This window comes from Ambystoma mexicanum, chromosome 11 (genome assembly GCF_040938575.1).
Source record: "Ambystoma mexicanum isolate Mex_15411 chromosome 11, UKY_AmexF1_1, whole genome shotgun sequence".
Taxonomy (NCBI): Eukaryota; Metazoa; Chordata; class Amphibia; order Caudata; family Ambystomatidae; genus Ambystoma; species Ambystoma mexicanum.
The window spans coordinates 961091534-961108845 of NC_090934.1; the positions used below are offsets into that span (position 1 = coordinate 961091534).

The 17312-nt window shown below is 47.8% G+C and overlaps 1 protein-coding gene across 1 annotated transcript in view; it reads right to left on the reverse strand.

The window, feature by feature from the left end:
• LOC138505085 (sperm-specific sodium:proton exchanger-like) overlaps positions 1 to 17312 on the reverse strand; it is a 3031181-nt gene that overhangs the window by 2200785 nt on the left and 813084 nt on the right. The window contains exon 6 of the mRNA XM_069625402.1: positions 3179 to 3343. Coding sequence (XP_069481503.1) covers positions 3179 to 3343 — 165 coding nt within the window. The remainder of the gene's footprint in view (positions 1 to 3178; positions 3344 to 17312) is intronic.

Genomic DNA, 17312 nt, shown 5'->3' on the forward strand with positions numbered 1-17312 from the left:
GGATTGAGTCAGTGGTGTGAGGCTGGCTCCGGCCTGGCTGGGTGGGGGCTAGAGACCTACTGGCAGTTTAGTGGAGAAGAATGGACCCAGCGCAGAGCCTGGCTTGTCTCACGCTCTTTCAGGGCACATTCTTTTAGAAGATACTAAATAGTCGCAACACTGGGGAGACAAAGGGAAATTCACTTGTCTTCACGCAGAAACTGGGCCTTGTGGACACGGGGTGCAGGGGCCTGCAGTTATATCCCTTCTGGACCTACTACAGAATGGAGTCGCGAGCTATGAGTTTTTCTAGTGCCAGGCATCTACTTCTAAGCGCTGCAGGGCCTTTATATGGTGCTCAGTGGTGCGGATGGCTCCCCCCTTGTAAGTTATATCGCCTTGTATGGAGTCTGCCTTATTTGGAAGCGCCTAGGGGGGTGGGATAGGCTCATTGCCATCGCAACACTTCGAAGCATATTGAAAATCTCCAGAGAGGGAACAGTGGAGCCGACCTCAAGAAGAAGGGGGAAATGGAGAGATCATAAGATGTTACTCTTTGGACACCACCGACAGGACCCAGGAATACTCTGAAATGGCACGCCAGCCCTGATGGTAAAGAGAAATCCTGCTGGGCATGGATGGATCTGGTGGAGCACCTCATTTCTTCTTCTCCTTTAGTTGAGGATCTCTGTTTTCGTTTTTACAAACTGCGAGTTATCCGGTTGTTTACTTTTTTGGTTGTGTTAACCCACAAAACCAACCAAAACTCTTCAACCTAAATTCAGGACGAGATTGTCTCAATGGGGGGAAACGTTTCTTGATGCACCTTTGAGAACACCATAAGAGACTTGGCCGTCAATGTACAAGTTTTATTTTTATTTAACTCATTGTCCATAGAAGAGTGAAAAAGATCATTTCACTCAAACGGAAGATCCAATATCTTCTCTTTTATTGAAGTGAGTCGCCCTGGCCCAACTGTATGGCGCATGTCCACCCCTAAACAAACCGCTCTGGAAGCAGTATCAACATGGTGCACAGATGACTCTCTGAGGTCGTGAGCAAATAGCTTTGCCTCCGCCAAACCCAACCTGAAATCCACCACCTTATCAGAAGGTAAGTACTGTTAGTAGTCTGAAATTTCTTACCCACAAATGCTGATTAGCTGCTGCTTGAAGAGCAACATCATTGGCATGGGACAGATGTAAGGAGACAATTTATCCTGGAGGACATTGCGACTGTTTTCCAAAACATGTTAATGCCAAAGGTCTGCCAAACAAGATTGCTGCCATGACACTGAAGATTGCGGATGAGGATACCTGGCCTCGATCCTTCGACGTGGCTGGCCAGGTCGAGTATGGAGTCTTCCATAACTTTTTTGCTTCCGCCAAAACAACTTTTTTGAATCAGGAATCCCAAATTCTCTGTCACATGTAAGGAAAGCACAGAAGAAAGAATACCATGCTCTGAATAAACCTCTTCTGGCAGTAACGGTCCCAGGAAATCTTGATCCCTCCACATGCAGCTATGAAAGGTTTATGACAACAATGGAGACTCGTCTTCACCTGTATCATCATCCATATCCAGCACAGAGGTTTCTGTCACTGGAAGGGAGCCAGGTCTGCAGGTGCTGGATCTGACATTATATCAGGTACCACAGGTAATATATGTGCGAGAGGAGGTAAAACCAGAGCAGTAGGATCTGCTACCGATGTAGGTGGAGCTTGTTCTCTCGGAGAACTTGCCAGAGGAATTGGTGGAAGTGTAAACGGAGTGCCAAGCCGGTAGGGCTGCAAGCATTGGCTCAGAACTGTTTGGGGTACAGCCTCTTTTATGAGGTTTTTAAAATAGCCAACTATTGCATTATGCCTTGGTCGAAAAACCTGTTTTGTTATGTTATGTTATTTGGCAACGTTGGAGTCCATAAGGAAGAAGACCGGGGGTCCATGAAGACAAAATACCACTGACCTAGATGGCACCAGATATGATGTGGACCAAGTGGAAATGGATGATCAATGAACCGTAACAAATGCCTCAGAGATGGGATTCTGGACTTTCCGATATAGCTGCTGCTGCGCAAGACATTGAGGCTGAAGGTTCTCTGTGTATTTCCTGATGTCTTGTTGCCATTTTGAGGGGACTGTGATGCTGCTACTTTGATCTCTCTGTTAGCATGCTGTGGATTCCGGTAGGTCACAGACCCTCAGGGTCTCGTAGCCCGGACGACTTCAGGCACCAAGGCATCATCTTGGGTCCACTGAACCCAGTACCAGACCTTGGTGCAAACACTGGTGGAAGCCTGTGAGTCCTCTGTTCAAGCACCTGTAAAGCGGTGGCCAGCCGCAAAATAACTTGCCTCCGTCCAACTTACATGGCGTGCTGGTGAACTTACCCGCATTGCATGTCTTATTGGAGCTGACGAAATCTGTGATGTGCGTTGGAGGAGTCCTGTGGAAAACCTTTCACCAATATCCTAGCCATCGTCAAAGAGCGTGTGGCGAAAAGGCATGTTACGACACACAGTTCACTCACATGTGCTTGGAGCCTGCTTGAGACATTACCTGTGGTAATCTGCCGCCATGTAATGTCTGCATTAGGATTATAGTATTGCCCCTGGAGAACAGCAAGTCTGCACCCCCTAAAATTAGTAAACAGCTGGCACCAATCAGTGGAGCCAGCACAGCAAGGTATGCAAGATTACTTGCACAGGGACAATTGGGTACGTGTAGTACTGTGATACTGAGGTACCTAAAGAGAGGTGTCTGAAGGGACACGTATGATATTAATACCTCTGATGAATCCTTACGTTAAGACTCATCATGGAAGCATTGGTGAGGCAGTGAGGCAAAAGTGAAAAGGCACAGGGGCACTGTACGAGAGTGACAGTTTAGTGGAGGAAGGGGAAGAGGTATTTGAAAAGAGACTAGGGAAGCAGGGGTACGTGAAAATTGTAATTAACTTGTTAGGTGATTATTTTAAAAATAAATAAAAATTGATGATTTAGCTAGTCGGAGAAATAGATATTTTGGGGTGAAGCCAAACAATAACTGGAAGACATTTCAAATTGTTCATCTATTTCGAATACATAACATTTTTATGAACACTAAATTTGACTGTTCAACAATTTATATGTTTAGAAACACATTCGTAATGTTACAACTATAAGGGAATGGAAAATAAATTAAAAAGGGTTATTACTTACAAAAATAAAATGTGACATAAACCACTGCAAGGCTAATAGCTACTTCTGTTGTTTCATCATTGGCCACATGTGACAGCCATAGCATTATTAATTTTGCTATTATGAGTCCAAATAAAGGGCTTGCAATAAACTTCAGTGTTATCAGTAATGAAATGTTCCTACCAGCTGTGGGAGAATACAAAAACAAAATTAAAACGTTTTGCATTTACAAAAAACAAACATGGTACGTAAATGTTAGCATCTCTTCTCCACTTGCTGCACTTAAATTCTCCTTCTTTCTAACTCATGATCACATTCTAAAGGTTTTATTATCCTTTGGCTTACTGTGAATAACTCAAAATATAATGCAAAATTTAACAATCATCGTGTTACAGTACATATAATAATGAGATGAACAGCAATTTGCAATTGTAATACATGAAAGCTTTAAAAAAAATGCACCATCGAACATTTTGGTACTACTCATTTTGCTATCACGTATGTATGTTAATGTTAAAGGACATTTGTGCCGCGTACTATCACCACCGGAGTGGTCCCCTGGCGGTCTGGCGGCTCTGAAAGAGGAGGGGAGGTTGAGTTAGTGGGAGGAAGCAGGAAAATTGCAAGAGAGCAGTGATGTGCTGTTGGCAGCCTCAGCCCCGTGGGTCTGTTGGCTGGGCCTGGGGTGTTTGCGGCCGGTAGTCGTTTGTGTACTGTTGTGCAAGACTATGTGTGTTCTTGTTTTGTTGTTGCAGTGTAGTGAAGTTTGTGTGGTTTGTTGTGCTGTAGATTTTGGTTGTGTTTGGTTTGGAGTTTGAGAGGTGTATGCAGAAAGGAAAATTGTTAGTAGGGTTGGTTAGTTTGCGTCTCTATCCTGAATTGAGGCGCTCGGCTTGCGTGGTCTCCCCTGATGCGGCTCTGTCCTGATCTGGGTCTGACTTGCATTTAAGGTTCCTTACTCCTCTGACCCCACCTCTAACATGCTCTCTCATAGCTCCCCTTATCCACCCTTCATACTCCTGTGGCCAGTGCACCTGCCAATTTACATTATGTATCTGCACACCAGTCTTCTACGTGTTATTTTGCACTTATTAAAAAAGGAACTGTTATCTTAACTGAGGATTATATGTATTGCTAAACAAAAATCTTATATTTTTACATTATTTTAGCATCTTCAATTTGGATGGGACATGTTATTTTCTTTCTATATCCATAATCATTTTAGACAGGATCACACCTATAAAATATGGTTTGGATTTTTCAAATGGGTCAAAAAACAATTGCACAGAATTTTTTAACAGCACTTAAGCAGCAGTGTGCGCATGTGCTGTGTGTTTCTGTGACATCTAGGTAAACTGTGTTTTCCAATTGTATGTCCTTATGCTTTTATGATGTACCAAATCGCCGCCGTTGTAGTAAGGAAGCCACGTGCTGAAGAAGATGGTTTAGGCGGTGGCACCCAAAAAACATGCTCGCTTTTTTGCGGTGTACCTGAGAATATGTTTTCAACATACTGCACAAACTCATTACTATGCAATTGGTTTGTTTTATCACCATAACCTTTACGAGTCATTCATCATAATACGTTAATGTATTTTAAGAAACCTTGACCGAAATGGCAAGGAATTATACATTTGTGCAGATTCCAAAATAATGTGCGCACCTGTAATTGATTTTCATCCGAAAATGTCACAAACTATGATGGATCAAAGTGTGTCTGATTTACAAAAAGAAAAATGTGCGATTTATGACCGGTGCATACAAGTTGGAAAAAGGAAAAGTTACCCACCGTAGTGACTACTCTACTCCTAGTCCAATGTCCCATTTCTTCCAATCTTATGGGTGCCCCTGTGCGTGTCCCTCTTTAGGAATTTAGAGTGCAGGGGTGTGCCATGTGCGCATGGTGTCAGCAAACCCATAACCCCACCTCTAGCGCTCCATCCACTCAGCCTCTTGATCTGCCGAGAGGACCCATCTAACAGTTTAGGGGGATGGAGGGAGGGCATATGGAGGAATGGGGACATTGAACTAGGAGCACAGTAGTCACTACACTGAGTAACTTTTCCTTACTCCTACGTTCCGTCCCCTTTCCTCCATACTTATCTGAGTATAATGCACTACTCTGACCCAGGGAGGATGGAACAAAACTGTTTTGCGAAAATGTTCCTGAGGACTGCCTGTCCGAATTGCGCATCAGCCCTGGAGCTGGAGTCCACTGCATGTTTACAAAAATCTACAAGAGAGACCCAAGTGGTTGCCTTGCATATAGCCTCCCAGGGTACATGGCACAGAAAGTCTACTGCCATACTTTTGCTCTAGTCAAATAGGCATGTAAACCCTGAGGGGGAAGACTTGCCCTGAACTTCATAAGCATGGGCAATACAAGATACTATGGGCCTCGTTTCACGGAAGGCGGTAAGGGTTAACTGTCACCGGTAAGGGTACCGATGACTGTTAACCCTTACCGCCTTACTACGAGGTCCCTTTGCGGGACCGACCTTAACGGCTGGTGTAGACCAGCCGTTAAAGTTGGGACCCGCAAAGGGGCCATGGTGCTAATTACGGTACCACAATTTGCGGTACCGTAATTACCGCCTTCCCCATTCCCATTCTGCCCTATGGGGCAAAAATGGGAATGGGGAAGGGCCATGGAGAAAGTGGGAATTACCGCCCCGCCAACCTTGGAATGGGGTGGTAATTCCCCTTTCCTCCATGGTGGTACCGGTATGGTACCGGCGGCAACCATGGTGCTAATAGCACCATGGTTTACCGCCTTCCGTGTAATGAGGCCCTATATCTCTCGCAATAGTCATTTTAGCTGCTTGTTAGCCAGGTTGCACTCCCGCAAAAGTGACGAATAACCTGTCGAAGGCCTCGAAAGGACTAGTGCTCTCGATATATAATCTCAAAGGCCATCGAACATTTAGATTGTGAAATTTCTGGTTGGCTTCTGATTGTGGATCTGTAAAAAAATCCAGGTCACGCAATCTCCTAGTTTATATGGAAATCATAAACCACTGATGGCAAAATAAACTGATGCATCTGCAACACCACCATGTCCTGTTGAAAAGACAAGTAGGGTTCTTCATTGGGTAGGGCGTGCTGATGCTGCACTGTGCTGGCATGATTGCAACCAAAAAAGCAGTCTTCCAAGTGTCCAGGGGCACAGTGGACAAGGAACCCACTTTTATTTGAAATAATTCAGAGTACCAGCTTACCCTAGCTATTTCTCCCAGAAAACAACTATCCCTATATGTAGTGCATCTCCCAAACGCACAGTGGAGTACCACCTATCTAGGAAAGGGATAGTAGGAGAGAGCTGGCTCTGGCTATCTACCCTTATACAAACTACAAATAGACTAAAAGTAGGAACATGAGTCAGGTAGCCTCAACATTTTTATTAACCTCTCAGTTCAGTCCCTAATTAAGTTTTTATTCATCAATTAAAAGCAGAACTACTTGTCTTCTTTATGCAAAAGATAACATAGGGTATCATACCAAATACTGATATCCTTAGTTTGGATCGACCGGTTTCAGTGGCATGACAGAGCTAGAAGTTGCATTCATTAGAACCAAAATGTAGTATTTCTTATTCTTCTTTGTTTACCCCTTTAAATCAGTAATCACCTTTGGATACACCGGAGTCTGGTCGGTATACTAACTAAAGCTTTTCTTCTTTCTTTTGTATTCATTTATTCATGGTTTCTCTATTTGTGTGTCTCTTCAAAGATGTTGTAATACTCTATGACCTCCATTAGTTCACCTATTATTTAAAAACGTGCATGAGATTTGTCAGGAGCCTGCTATTGTATGCTGTTGCGTCACATTCACAAGAAGAGAAAATCCTAGAGGATTACAACATCTTTGAAGAGACTCAAAAACACACAGAGAAACCATGAATAAATTAATAAAAAAAGAACACTTGAGGTAATATAGCAATGAGACTCAGGTTTATCCAATGGAAAAAACACTGTGCATTGCAAAAAAAAAAATCTGGCTTATTTTAACTGATGTGACTAGCAAAATATTCAGACATGATACTTGCCAATGCAAGTTCATGTGCCATTTTAATGAAGTAATTCAGGGGCCAGGAGAACATCCCTCTCATAATGTTTGTCAAGATGATAATTGCAGGGGGCGCTGTTGCATGGCACACCGATGTAGATGTGTACCTTGGGAGCTCCGTTCCGGCCCTCAATATCCTACCATAATGTATCCTCTTAAAGCTACCACAAATTGGCGAGATTCCTACATCGGAAGGCACCCACACTAATTGCTCCAACTAACGGGGGAATCAGGGCGATGGAACCAAAAGATCTTCCAAGGAGCAGAACGCAGCACTTCCGAGTTCGGTGCCATTTTGAGTCGCACCTCCTTCGCAGTACACAGAGAGAGCGTTTTCCTTGGATCTGCAATCCGGGCCTTGAAGACACAAGGGTGACCATCTTCTTTCTACCAGAGGGTGCAGGCATGGAGGGGGCCGCAAAACCAGATCGTCAGCCCCCAGACGGGCTGGCGGTGAGGAGGAGGAGGAGGAGCTGCGCGGTGGGTCTCTGGGGTGCTCAGAGCCCTGTGGTAGCCTGAAATAATGCACACTGTCTGCCGATACTAGGCGAGGCCGCACTCTTCCCAGACTCGGATGCCTTCCTCCCTGGCCCTCTGACAATAATAAACGCTAAAGGATGTAACTATTGGAATGGGTGCCGCAGTGTGTACAGCGTGGAGTGAGCAATGCCAAAGTTCAAACAACAGAAAAGCTTTGCTTCCTGCTGGAATAAAGACTTTCCACTTCATCAATAGCATCAAGATGCCTTGCCACAACTTCTATTTGTCCAAGAAGAAACACCACAATTCTTTGTTAGGTTCACATGGACATAACCTCTGGTAATGTTAAGGAAAACACAGCTTTGATCAACCTTTAGAAAGTCTTTCTTTAGGATATTAGAAATCACAGTTTGTATCTTTGTCAGGATGGCTTCACAGCACTTCTACTTTCATCTCAACAACTCTAAACTTAAGAGTAACTTCTGCAAGATTTCACTATGAAGGTCTACTCCTCGAACTCATAGAATTCCACCTTCATTTGTGCTACTGCAGTACCAAAATCTACTGACAACCAAAATCACCACCACAGCTTCAGTACTCTGTGACTTTAAACAGTTTTCAGATATGACAATATTCACTTCATGGTACTGCAACACCTTCACGTAAGCAAGGCACTCTTCCTCTGAATTTTCCCTTTTCAGAGGGGCAGCCTTTTTGCCACTCTTGTCTATCTGCAACAATAAAAATCCAAAACTTCCTGTAGGATACACTTCTCTCTTTGTCCTTTTGGCTTTGACAATGTGGGTTGTATCAGCTTTAAATTAAAGTTACTCACTTTAGTGACAAGAGTACTCATAGTCCTTTGTCCCCTATCCTATATCCTTGTGGGGCATCCCCCAACATGGGGACAGTACTGGAACCTTTGGCAGTGAAGAACTGAGCCGCCCCTTTGAATTGTGTACAGAGTAAGGGGGCGTGGCCCTAGTCGTGGGAATGCCCCCGAGACCCCACCCTCGGGCCTTACCTCAGTTCCCTTTTAACACATCTGTTGCTTTAATACCTGACTATGTAGAATATTTTAGCTCCTGCCATAGAAGCAGGGGAAGGTGGGTGGTTATGGAGGAAAGGGGACTAAGGACTATGAGTACTGTAGTCACTACAGTGAGTAACTTAAATTGCTCATACGTCCTGTCCCCTTTCCTCAATCCTTGTGGGTGATTCCACCGAACAAGAACATAGGGTGGAGCTGTGACAACCTGCCTTATATCTAGGAGGAAGCAAAAAGGTTCTTCAGAATCCCCTGACCAAACTCTGCATCCAGGGAATAGTGCTTACAGAATGCAGACGGAGTGGCCCAAGTAGCCACCCTACTGATGCCATCCCAAGAAGCATGTCTCTAAAACAGTACGGCCGTGGCCTTAGCTCTGACCACATGGGCATAAATCCCCAAAGGAACCGGTTTTCCCATGGCTGCATATGCCTCAGAAATGGCCTGGACCATTCAACATCGATAGAAGCTTTGGAAGCCTGGGTGCTGGGAGACGTGTCCCCAAAAGTGATGAATAACGCCTCAGACTTCCTGATGGATTTCATCCGAGAGAGATAGAACTTGAGAACTCTCTTGAGGTAAAAAAGGAATGCAAATCTTTCGGTCGCAGGCTGAGGGTTCGGAAAGAACACCGGCAGGCAGATTTCCTGATTCAAATGGAATGGAGAGACCACTGTGGGCAAGAAGTTTGGATGAGTGCAAAACATGACCTTGTTGTTATGAAACGTGGTGAAGGGCTCACATGATGACAAAGCCTGCAGCTTGTTGACTCTGCATGCAGACGTGAGTGCCACCAATAGCACTGTCTTCAGTGTCACCAGTCGGATGTCCACTGAGGCCATTGGCTCAATGAGCTTGCGCTACAAGGCTGTAAGAACCACATTAAGGTCCCAGACCGGATGCAGTCTATGTACCGGGGGAAAGATCCTGGACAACCCCTCGAGGTGGGCCTTAACCACCGGACTGGCTGCTGAAAAAGCATGCTCCGGGGTATACCTGTAGGCCCCAATGGCCACCAGATAGGTGTGGCAGGTATCAACATGAATGCCGGAATGAGCCAGATATGCAGAAAAAGTCAGCACATCATCCAGGGAGCAGGTGAGGGGTTCCAGCCCCTTATTGCGAGCCCAGTGGCAAAATCTAGTCCACTTACTCTTGTACTGAGATGCGTAGACAGCCTCCCGGACTCCTGAATGATGTCACAGTTGTCCTGCGTGAAATGAGCGTGGTGCAGTTTCAGCTGGTCAGGAACTTAGCTGCTAGGGCCAACCTGGCCGGGTCCGGGTGCTCCACGGCCCCACCCTGCTGCATCAGGAAGCCCCTGCTGGGGATCAGATTGACTGGCCCCTAGGAGCACAACTACAACAAATCCGAGAACCACAACCTTGACGGCCAGTAGGGGCAACCTGGATGAGGCTTCAGCCCACCGATGCCAGGAACTTGCGTAAGGTCCGCTGGAGCAACAGAGGAGGAAAAGCATAGCACCTGCGGCGTGCCAGAAGAGCTGGGACACCCCCCCCCACCCCCTGAGGCCCCTGACCCTGTCCTGCCCTGCTCACAAAGCAAACCGGGGGCACTTGGAATTCAGAGGAGATGCAAATAAGTCCAGATCCGGAAACGCCCATCTCTGGAACAGGGGTAACAAGCAGTTGATGTGTAACTCCCACTTGTAGGTTTTAGCGGCTGAGCTGGTCGGCTTCCGCATCACTGTCTTTCGGAAGATCGACTGAGGAAATCCACATCCCCTCTGATAGGGCCCTTATTGTTGTGGAGTTGTCGGTCCTGACCAGAACTGCCTTGTCCCTGATGAGCAGCAGAAAAGCCTTGAGCGCCAGGCCCACCGCACTGAGTTCAAGCAGATTGATATGCAGGAGCGCTTCCGACCTGTGCCATGTGCCATGAATCCAGTAGCTCTCCAGAGTAGCCCCCCAGCCCGAAAGCAAGGAATCCATCATCACCACCAGAGTGGGCTCCAGCAGGGTAAATGGGGCTCCCACTGCCACATTGCAGTCTATCAGCTACCAGTGAAGATCTGGGAGGATGGACAGGGGAATTGGAATCCTGTCCGACTGCGACCCCATTTCCTGGTCCCAAGTGGCCGCTAGGTGGAGCTGGAGGTGCCTCATCTTGAGACGGACATGCCAAACCGTGATCATGCAAGACGCAATCAGTGCAAGAAGGTGTTGGAACCACCATGCCGCGGTGGTCAAATTGGCCGGAAAGTGCCCTATCGCCTTGCAGAGGGAGACAAGCCACTCGGGCGTGGGGACCACCTGCTGCACGGCTGTGTCCCAACGCACTCCAAAAGGAACAACAGGTCCTGGCCGGGAGTCAGCCGCGACTTCTGCCAGTTGATGGAGAACACAAGCTGGTGAAGAACGTCTGCCAGCCTTTGGCAGGAGTGCACCGCCCTGTCTGGCGAGCTGGCCCTCACCAGCTAGTCGTCCAGATAAGGGGGACGTTCTTCCAGGCGGAGGAGACCAGCCACCGCATTCATCAGTTTTGTGAACACACAAAGGGCCCAGTTGAGGCCAAAAGGCAGCACCTTGTACTCGAGGTGGTAGGATATAATCATGACCCGCAGACAATTCTGATGCGGCTAGTAGATGGGGACATGAAGGTATGCATCCTTGAGGTCTAGGGAACACATCCAGTGCCCTGCGTATAGAGACTTTACAATGTGCACACGAGTAATCATCTTGAAGCGTTTGTGCGGCAAAGATAGGTTGAGGAATGTCAGGTTCAGGACTACTCTCAGGCTAGCCTGGTTGTTCTTGGGTACCGCATGTTAGGCAGAATTATATGCAGTACCCTTTGGGAACACCACACACAATTAAGACTAGACGTGACTGTACACATTCCCCTTTGGTACACGCCTGTACTACACAGTAAAGTGGTAGCTATGGCTGAGCAGCCAGACTTATCTCAAGAACAAGTGAGCAGTATCAAATAGTTACACAAAGGACAGCAATTACTATGAATCAAACAAACACTGACTCAAGGAATCCAAGGAAAAGAATATACATACATTTATTTACTCTTTAGTTATATAACATTTCACTATCATAAAACAGTTTACAAATCACAATCTTAATACATCACACCACTCCCAATAAGTTCCAGACAAGTTAAGCTCACAAAATGAAGTGGGAGCAAAATGGCACTCCAGCAATTTAAAAGGTAGGGAAAGACAAAGTTAATAGAAATTGAACCACACCAACAGGTAAGTACACAGGGCAATTGAGCAAGAGGAACTACAGTGATAGAATCAGGTAGGAAAGGCTTAAGGCCAAAGTCAATGGGTCAAAAGTCTTTTGCTCAAGATCACACAGTTCAGGGTCGTTCGTAGTAAAGTTCGTGCCACGGATTCCAGATGCGGTTGGTGGGCAGAAAAGTTAGTTCAAAGAGAAGAGAAGGGCAAGCCCTCGGATTGGTGAAAGATTTCAAACACTTTCACTGCGGTTGAACGAAACAAACAACCGGATTTGCACAGTACCTTAAAACGGAGAAGAAGCTGTAGCTGAGGCAGACGTTCCTGGTAGTTCCTGCAGGCTCACGGTTCCTGAAGCGACTGTCGGACTGACAAGAAGTAGGAAGACTGGAGGGTCCTGCACTACTCAGGGAAGAAACCAGTAGCAGAGTGAAACAACGGATAAAAGGTGCGCTCCTTAAAACCGAAGTAGGGTCTGACCTTCCTGGCTATCCGGCCCACTGTAGCTCTGTACAGCGAATTTGACCAGAGGAGGGGTCTTGGCTTGTAGTTTGGGCAAACTGGTTGTTCCCACCAGCTCAAGGGAAGAAGTTTCCTGGAGGATCTTCTCTGTCGTCAGATTCTGAAGATTCAGACCTGCAGCAGGGCTTCACCGGGCGGTTCAGTCTTTTTAGGGGTCCTCTTCAATCAGCTCCTCGTTGGTTCTTTCGTTCCAGTGGTCGACTCTGCCTTTCCACACCCAGAGACCTGCTTTTTATGCAGTTTTCCCCCATTCACACAGCCTGGCTGTCAATCACACAGCAGGGTGGCTGTCCTGGCAAGGACAGTCACCCAGCCAATGAAACAGGAGTGCGACTTGGGTTACCAAGGGAACCCATGGCAGGGGTCCCAAGACCACTCCCTCACATCCTGCCTACCCAGACTTTCAGGCGCCTTAAGGAGGGCTTCTATGTAGAAGCCCACGAAAAGACGGCGAACAAAGGGACCAAACCTGGTTTGGCGCACAGAGTAAAACACGATAAAGACTTTAACAAAAAGAAATGGCGACTAACCCAGCCAGAGCCGAAATAAAATATATTTGGTCAAGCGGTTTTATGTTCGAGGCTAATAAAATAGCCTAAACAATACCATGGTTATATAAGATAACAGCGGTATGAAAAATAGGGTAGTTACCACTGCCACCAGCCAAGTCTTGATGAAAAGGGAGCGAAACAGTGCTCCAAGAGAAACTGACAAAAAGGGATAAGAATTAACCCTTTCCAATACTCCATGTAAGATGGGTTGTACTGGGTCTGTGATTTAAAGAGACTACATAAAGTTAATGGCAACTTTACAAGTTTCTGGGAGACAGTAGTCAGTTCCAGAAAAATTGAGTCAGTGGGAAGTCTAAAAGACAACCCTGTGTCACTGCACTGAAGGTGCTATGTAACGCACATAAAAATTATGCTCATGGAGTAGGTGAGGCTCCAGAGCCCAAGATCACACAAATGGTAAAAACACACACAACAAAACACATGTAAGAGTGTGAAAAAGGCTCACACTCTTACCAGGTGAAAAAAAGAAACCCTAGAAATCCAGCAAAGCTGCTGAGGGACTCATTAGGTAAGGGAAATCAGTCATTTAAGAGAATTCTCCATAACACTGCAAAAATCCTGTAGTAGAAGCCAGAGCCCCTGTCTGACAGAGGACACGGCTCCACCATCGGCATCTCCAAGGAACCCTATCTGAAGCAAAGGAGGAGAAGAAGTTAGAGGGAAAGGAACAGGAAGACTGAAGCCAGTGGAGACTAAAGAAAGGATCCAAGGACTCTTGAAACAACGCTTTCAGCTGTCCTGAAAGAGAGCCAGTCGGCCCCATACAGGTGAGCTGTGTCCCCTGACCATTACAGCATTGCTTTTTGGCATCTGAGGCAGGAGTGCAGGAGGGGGAGCGGAACTAAAATGTGCAATGTCCTCTGCTGTTTCCTCCTATGCTCGCTAGGGGAACTGTCAGGCCTCCGTGCACCACAGTGTCAAAACCCCTTGAAGCCACTGAATGTGCAGGGTTTGAAGTTGGTCATGCTCTGGTACTGAGGGAAGGACTTCTGCCCTGATTTAGTTAGGATGGCCAAGGACTTGGCGATCTCTGTAGAGTTCTTTTTTTTTGTCAGCTCGTCATCAGTGGACAAATGAAAAAGATCTGACCCCTCAAAAGCAAGATCCAGGATCCTCTCTTGCACATCAGAGGAAAATTTAGTGGCATGCATCCACGCCGTCTGCCTCATCTCGACCCCCAGACACAGCCTCTGCAGGCTGTGTCGATGTGGGAGACTGAAGCATCCATGAGGTCTTGCACAACTGCCAGGGCATCCGCCTGGCCGGCCTTGAAAGAGGGAGGTCAGGCAGGAACTCCCCAATCTCCTGCCACAGCTTCTGGTTCGCTGCGGCTAGGCGGGTGTCAGCGTTGGCCTGCCGTAAATGCATCCCGGAGTTGAGGTAGCAACGCTTGCCAAAGGCTCAAGGATTTTGTCCTCTTTGGAAAGACAACTGGAGACGGCCCCTGCAGAGGAATATGACAACGAAGCCTTAGAATACAAGGAAGCCGCTGCTGCCACCACTGAAGAGTGTGGCTGGCGGTGGCAGGGTAGGAGGACTGGCTCCCCATCCAAAAGCCTGAACCAGCTGTCTAACTTCTTGTTCATCTGGGAGTTGGCCATGGGCTTCTCCCAGACCTTTCTCACCACCTGAATGACATCTTCCTGGAGGATAGTGCCCAAGCGGCTCGTTGCACGCCGGGCCGGCCTCAGCCAGCATCCCTGACTCCTGAGGGGACTGCTCTGACTGAGGGACCCCCAAGAACTCTGCAAGGGCCTGAAGACGGTCATGAAATTCCTTCACTGAGGCCGAAGGCTCTTCGTCCTGGGAGCCATCGTTGCCGTCATCGCACCCCCTGTTTCCAGGCGGAGGGGAGTCTGGGTCCTGGAGCACTGGAGCCAGAGGGGTCCCCCCCATCCAGACCCGAAGATAACTGTGGATCCAATAGGCGACTGCAGGCTAGGCATTGGTGGTACATGAGGAGGAGGAGGGCTCTGAATCACTGGCAGGGCCTGTACTAGAGGAGGAATGGGCAGCGGCACTTAAAAGTGCCGGAGGAACCGGAGGAGGGCCCAGAGGCGGAGGCCTAGGAGGCACGACCTGTGGGATCACTTCATTGATGATATCCTTGAGGAGCCCCGTCATCTGTGGAGAGCGCATGAGGAGGAGGAAGCGTTCGAAGGAGCAATCCTCGCAAGCCGCCAGATCAAAAGGGGCACGGCCCTCAGCAGCGCTTCGCCTCCTTTCCTGATCGAAGCGCCTAGGAGCCTTGGGCATGTAGCCGTACGGCTGCGAGGGGTAGATGTAACCCTGCAGAGATCATCAGCCTGTACCATAGGGTCTGACGTCGCTTTCTAAGGGAAGGGGACTGGAAGCTTCTTGCAGTGCCCACTCTGTGGGGGAAGAACCGGGGAGAGGCCTCGGATCTGAATCCAAGATGGCTGCCAGAAAGCAGGATCTGCTGCATGCTTGTCTGCCATCTTTGGGCCTTGCACCACACCTTGGGAGGGAGGGTGCAAAGGCCCTGTGCCACGTACTGGCTCAGACATGGAATTGCGCTCCTTGGCTCTAGAACCTGAATCAGAAGGGTCAACCTTAGAGATGGCCCCGGTAGGTGCAGAGTCCACAGCCCGCAAGTGGTCGAATCAACCTGCACAACGACCTCAGAGGTTGCTCCGGTAGGCTGGGCGCCCTCAGCTATAGAGCTGGTAGTCGCGTTGGATCATGATATGAACTGACTCTTGGAGGTAGAACACAATGATCCTTTGCCCGTTGGGGCAGAAGTGGAGGATGAACTGTATCACCCCTGCCTGGACCGCCCGGAAGAGCCCCTTGGCTTGGGAGCCGGGAACCTTGCTGGCCTCGGGTCTGTCTACGGAACACCCGGAAAAGCCCTTGGGCCCCTCAGCTTGGGAGCCGGTAGCTTTAATGGTCTTGAGTCTGCCAGAAGCAGAATCAAAGGTACCCTTCCCAGTGAAAACCCCCAGAAAGGAGTGTCTGTGCTGAGGAGCCTTGCTAAACAAAGGGCCTACCTTGTCTTGATGTGGGGTCTTGGAGACAAACTCTTTAAGATGACCTGGAGGAGAAGAATGGAAGATTTCCCTCCAGTGGGAAAGACGGTTCTTCAAGGCAAAGCCTGGTGCTCCCTGGTCCAGTCCGCACTCGCCAACAAGACCCATAACCTCAGAGAGAAAATTATCCTCAACAAATCCTTGCTTCTATGCAATACTGAGCCTGCCACAGGCCCACTGGCTCACTCCGAGCTGCTCAGCCTTCCTTCCACTTCTCCCTGTATCTCCAACTGAAGTAATCACTACCATCAATCGAATAAAAACCTCTAATTGCAAAGGAGACTTCTGCCCATCTCATTTCATCAAAATGTGTGCAGAACACTTTGCTCCTTTCATTGCTAAATTAATCAACGCCTCTTTAAACTCCAATACGGTGCCAGAATCCCTTAAAGAAACATGGGTCAACCCCCCTCCTCAAAAATCCATCGCACGACCCCACCCTCCCCACGAACTATCGGCCCATCATGATGGCACCCTACCTACTTAAAATGCTGGACTGCACAGCCGACACACAACTCCAACCCTACCTTGAAGCCCATAACCTTCTGGGCACACTGCAATCTGGCTTTAGAACAAGACATAGAGTCAGCTCTCCTTTACCTTAAGATTCAGCTTCAGACCATTCGGGACGCAGGTCACCTCGCCCTCCTCCTCCTGCTAGACCTCTCTGCAGACTTTGAGCTTGTTAACCACGATATCCTGTGCCACCATCTCTCCTCCACCTTCAACCTTTCCAATGAAGCAACCAACTGGATAAACTCTTTTCTGAGTGAACGATCCTCCAGGATCTTCGCCCGGATCAGAAGCAGCTGACCCTCTCCCCGTTCCCTACAATACAAGGTCCCTCAAGGATCGTGTTTATCTCCCACCCTTTATAATATCTATACTAAGCCACTCTTTGACTACTTGGACAGCCTTGAAATCCCCTACACCAACTTCACAGACGACACGCAAATTCTCCTCAAACTCACCAGTAATCAGTGCCTCGACTCAGCCAACATCAACCGGATTTACAGCATCATTTGGGCCTGGATACAGCATCATTTGGGCTTGGATTGCTATCCACCACCTATGCCTCAATTATGGCAAGACAGGGCTCCTCATCATAGGCTCCCGACAACGTCTCAAACACTTAGACCCTGCCTTCGCCTCCTTCTCCATTGATGGAAACATCACTCACTTGTCCAGCTCTGTCAAAACCCTGGGA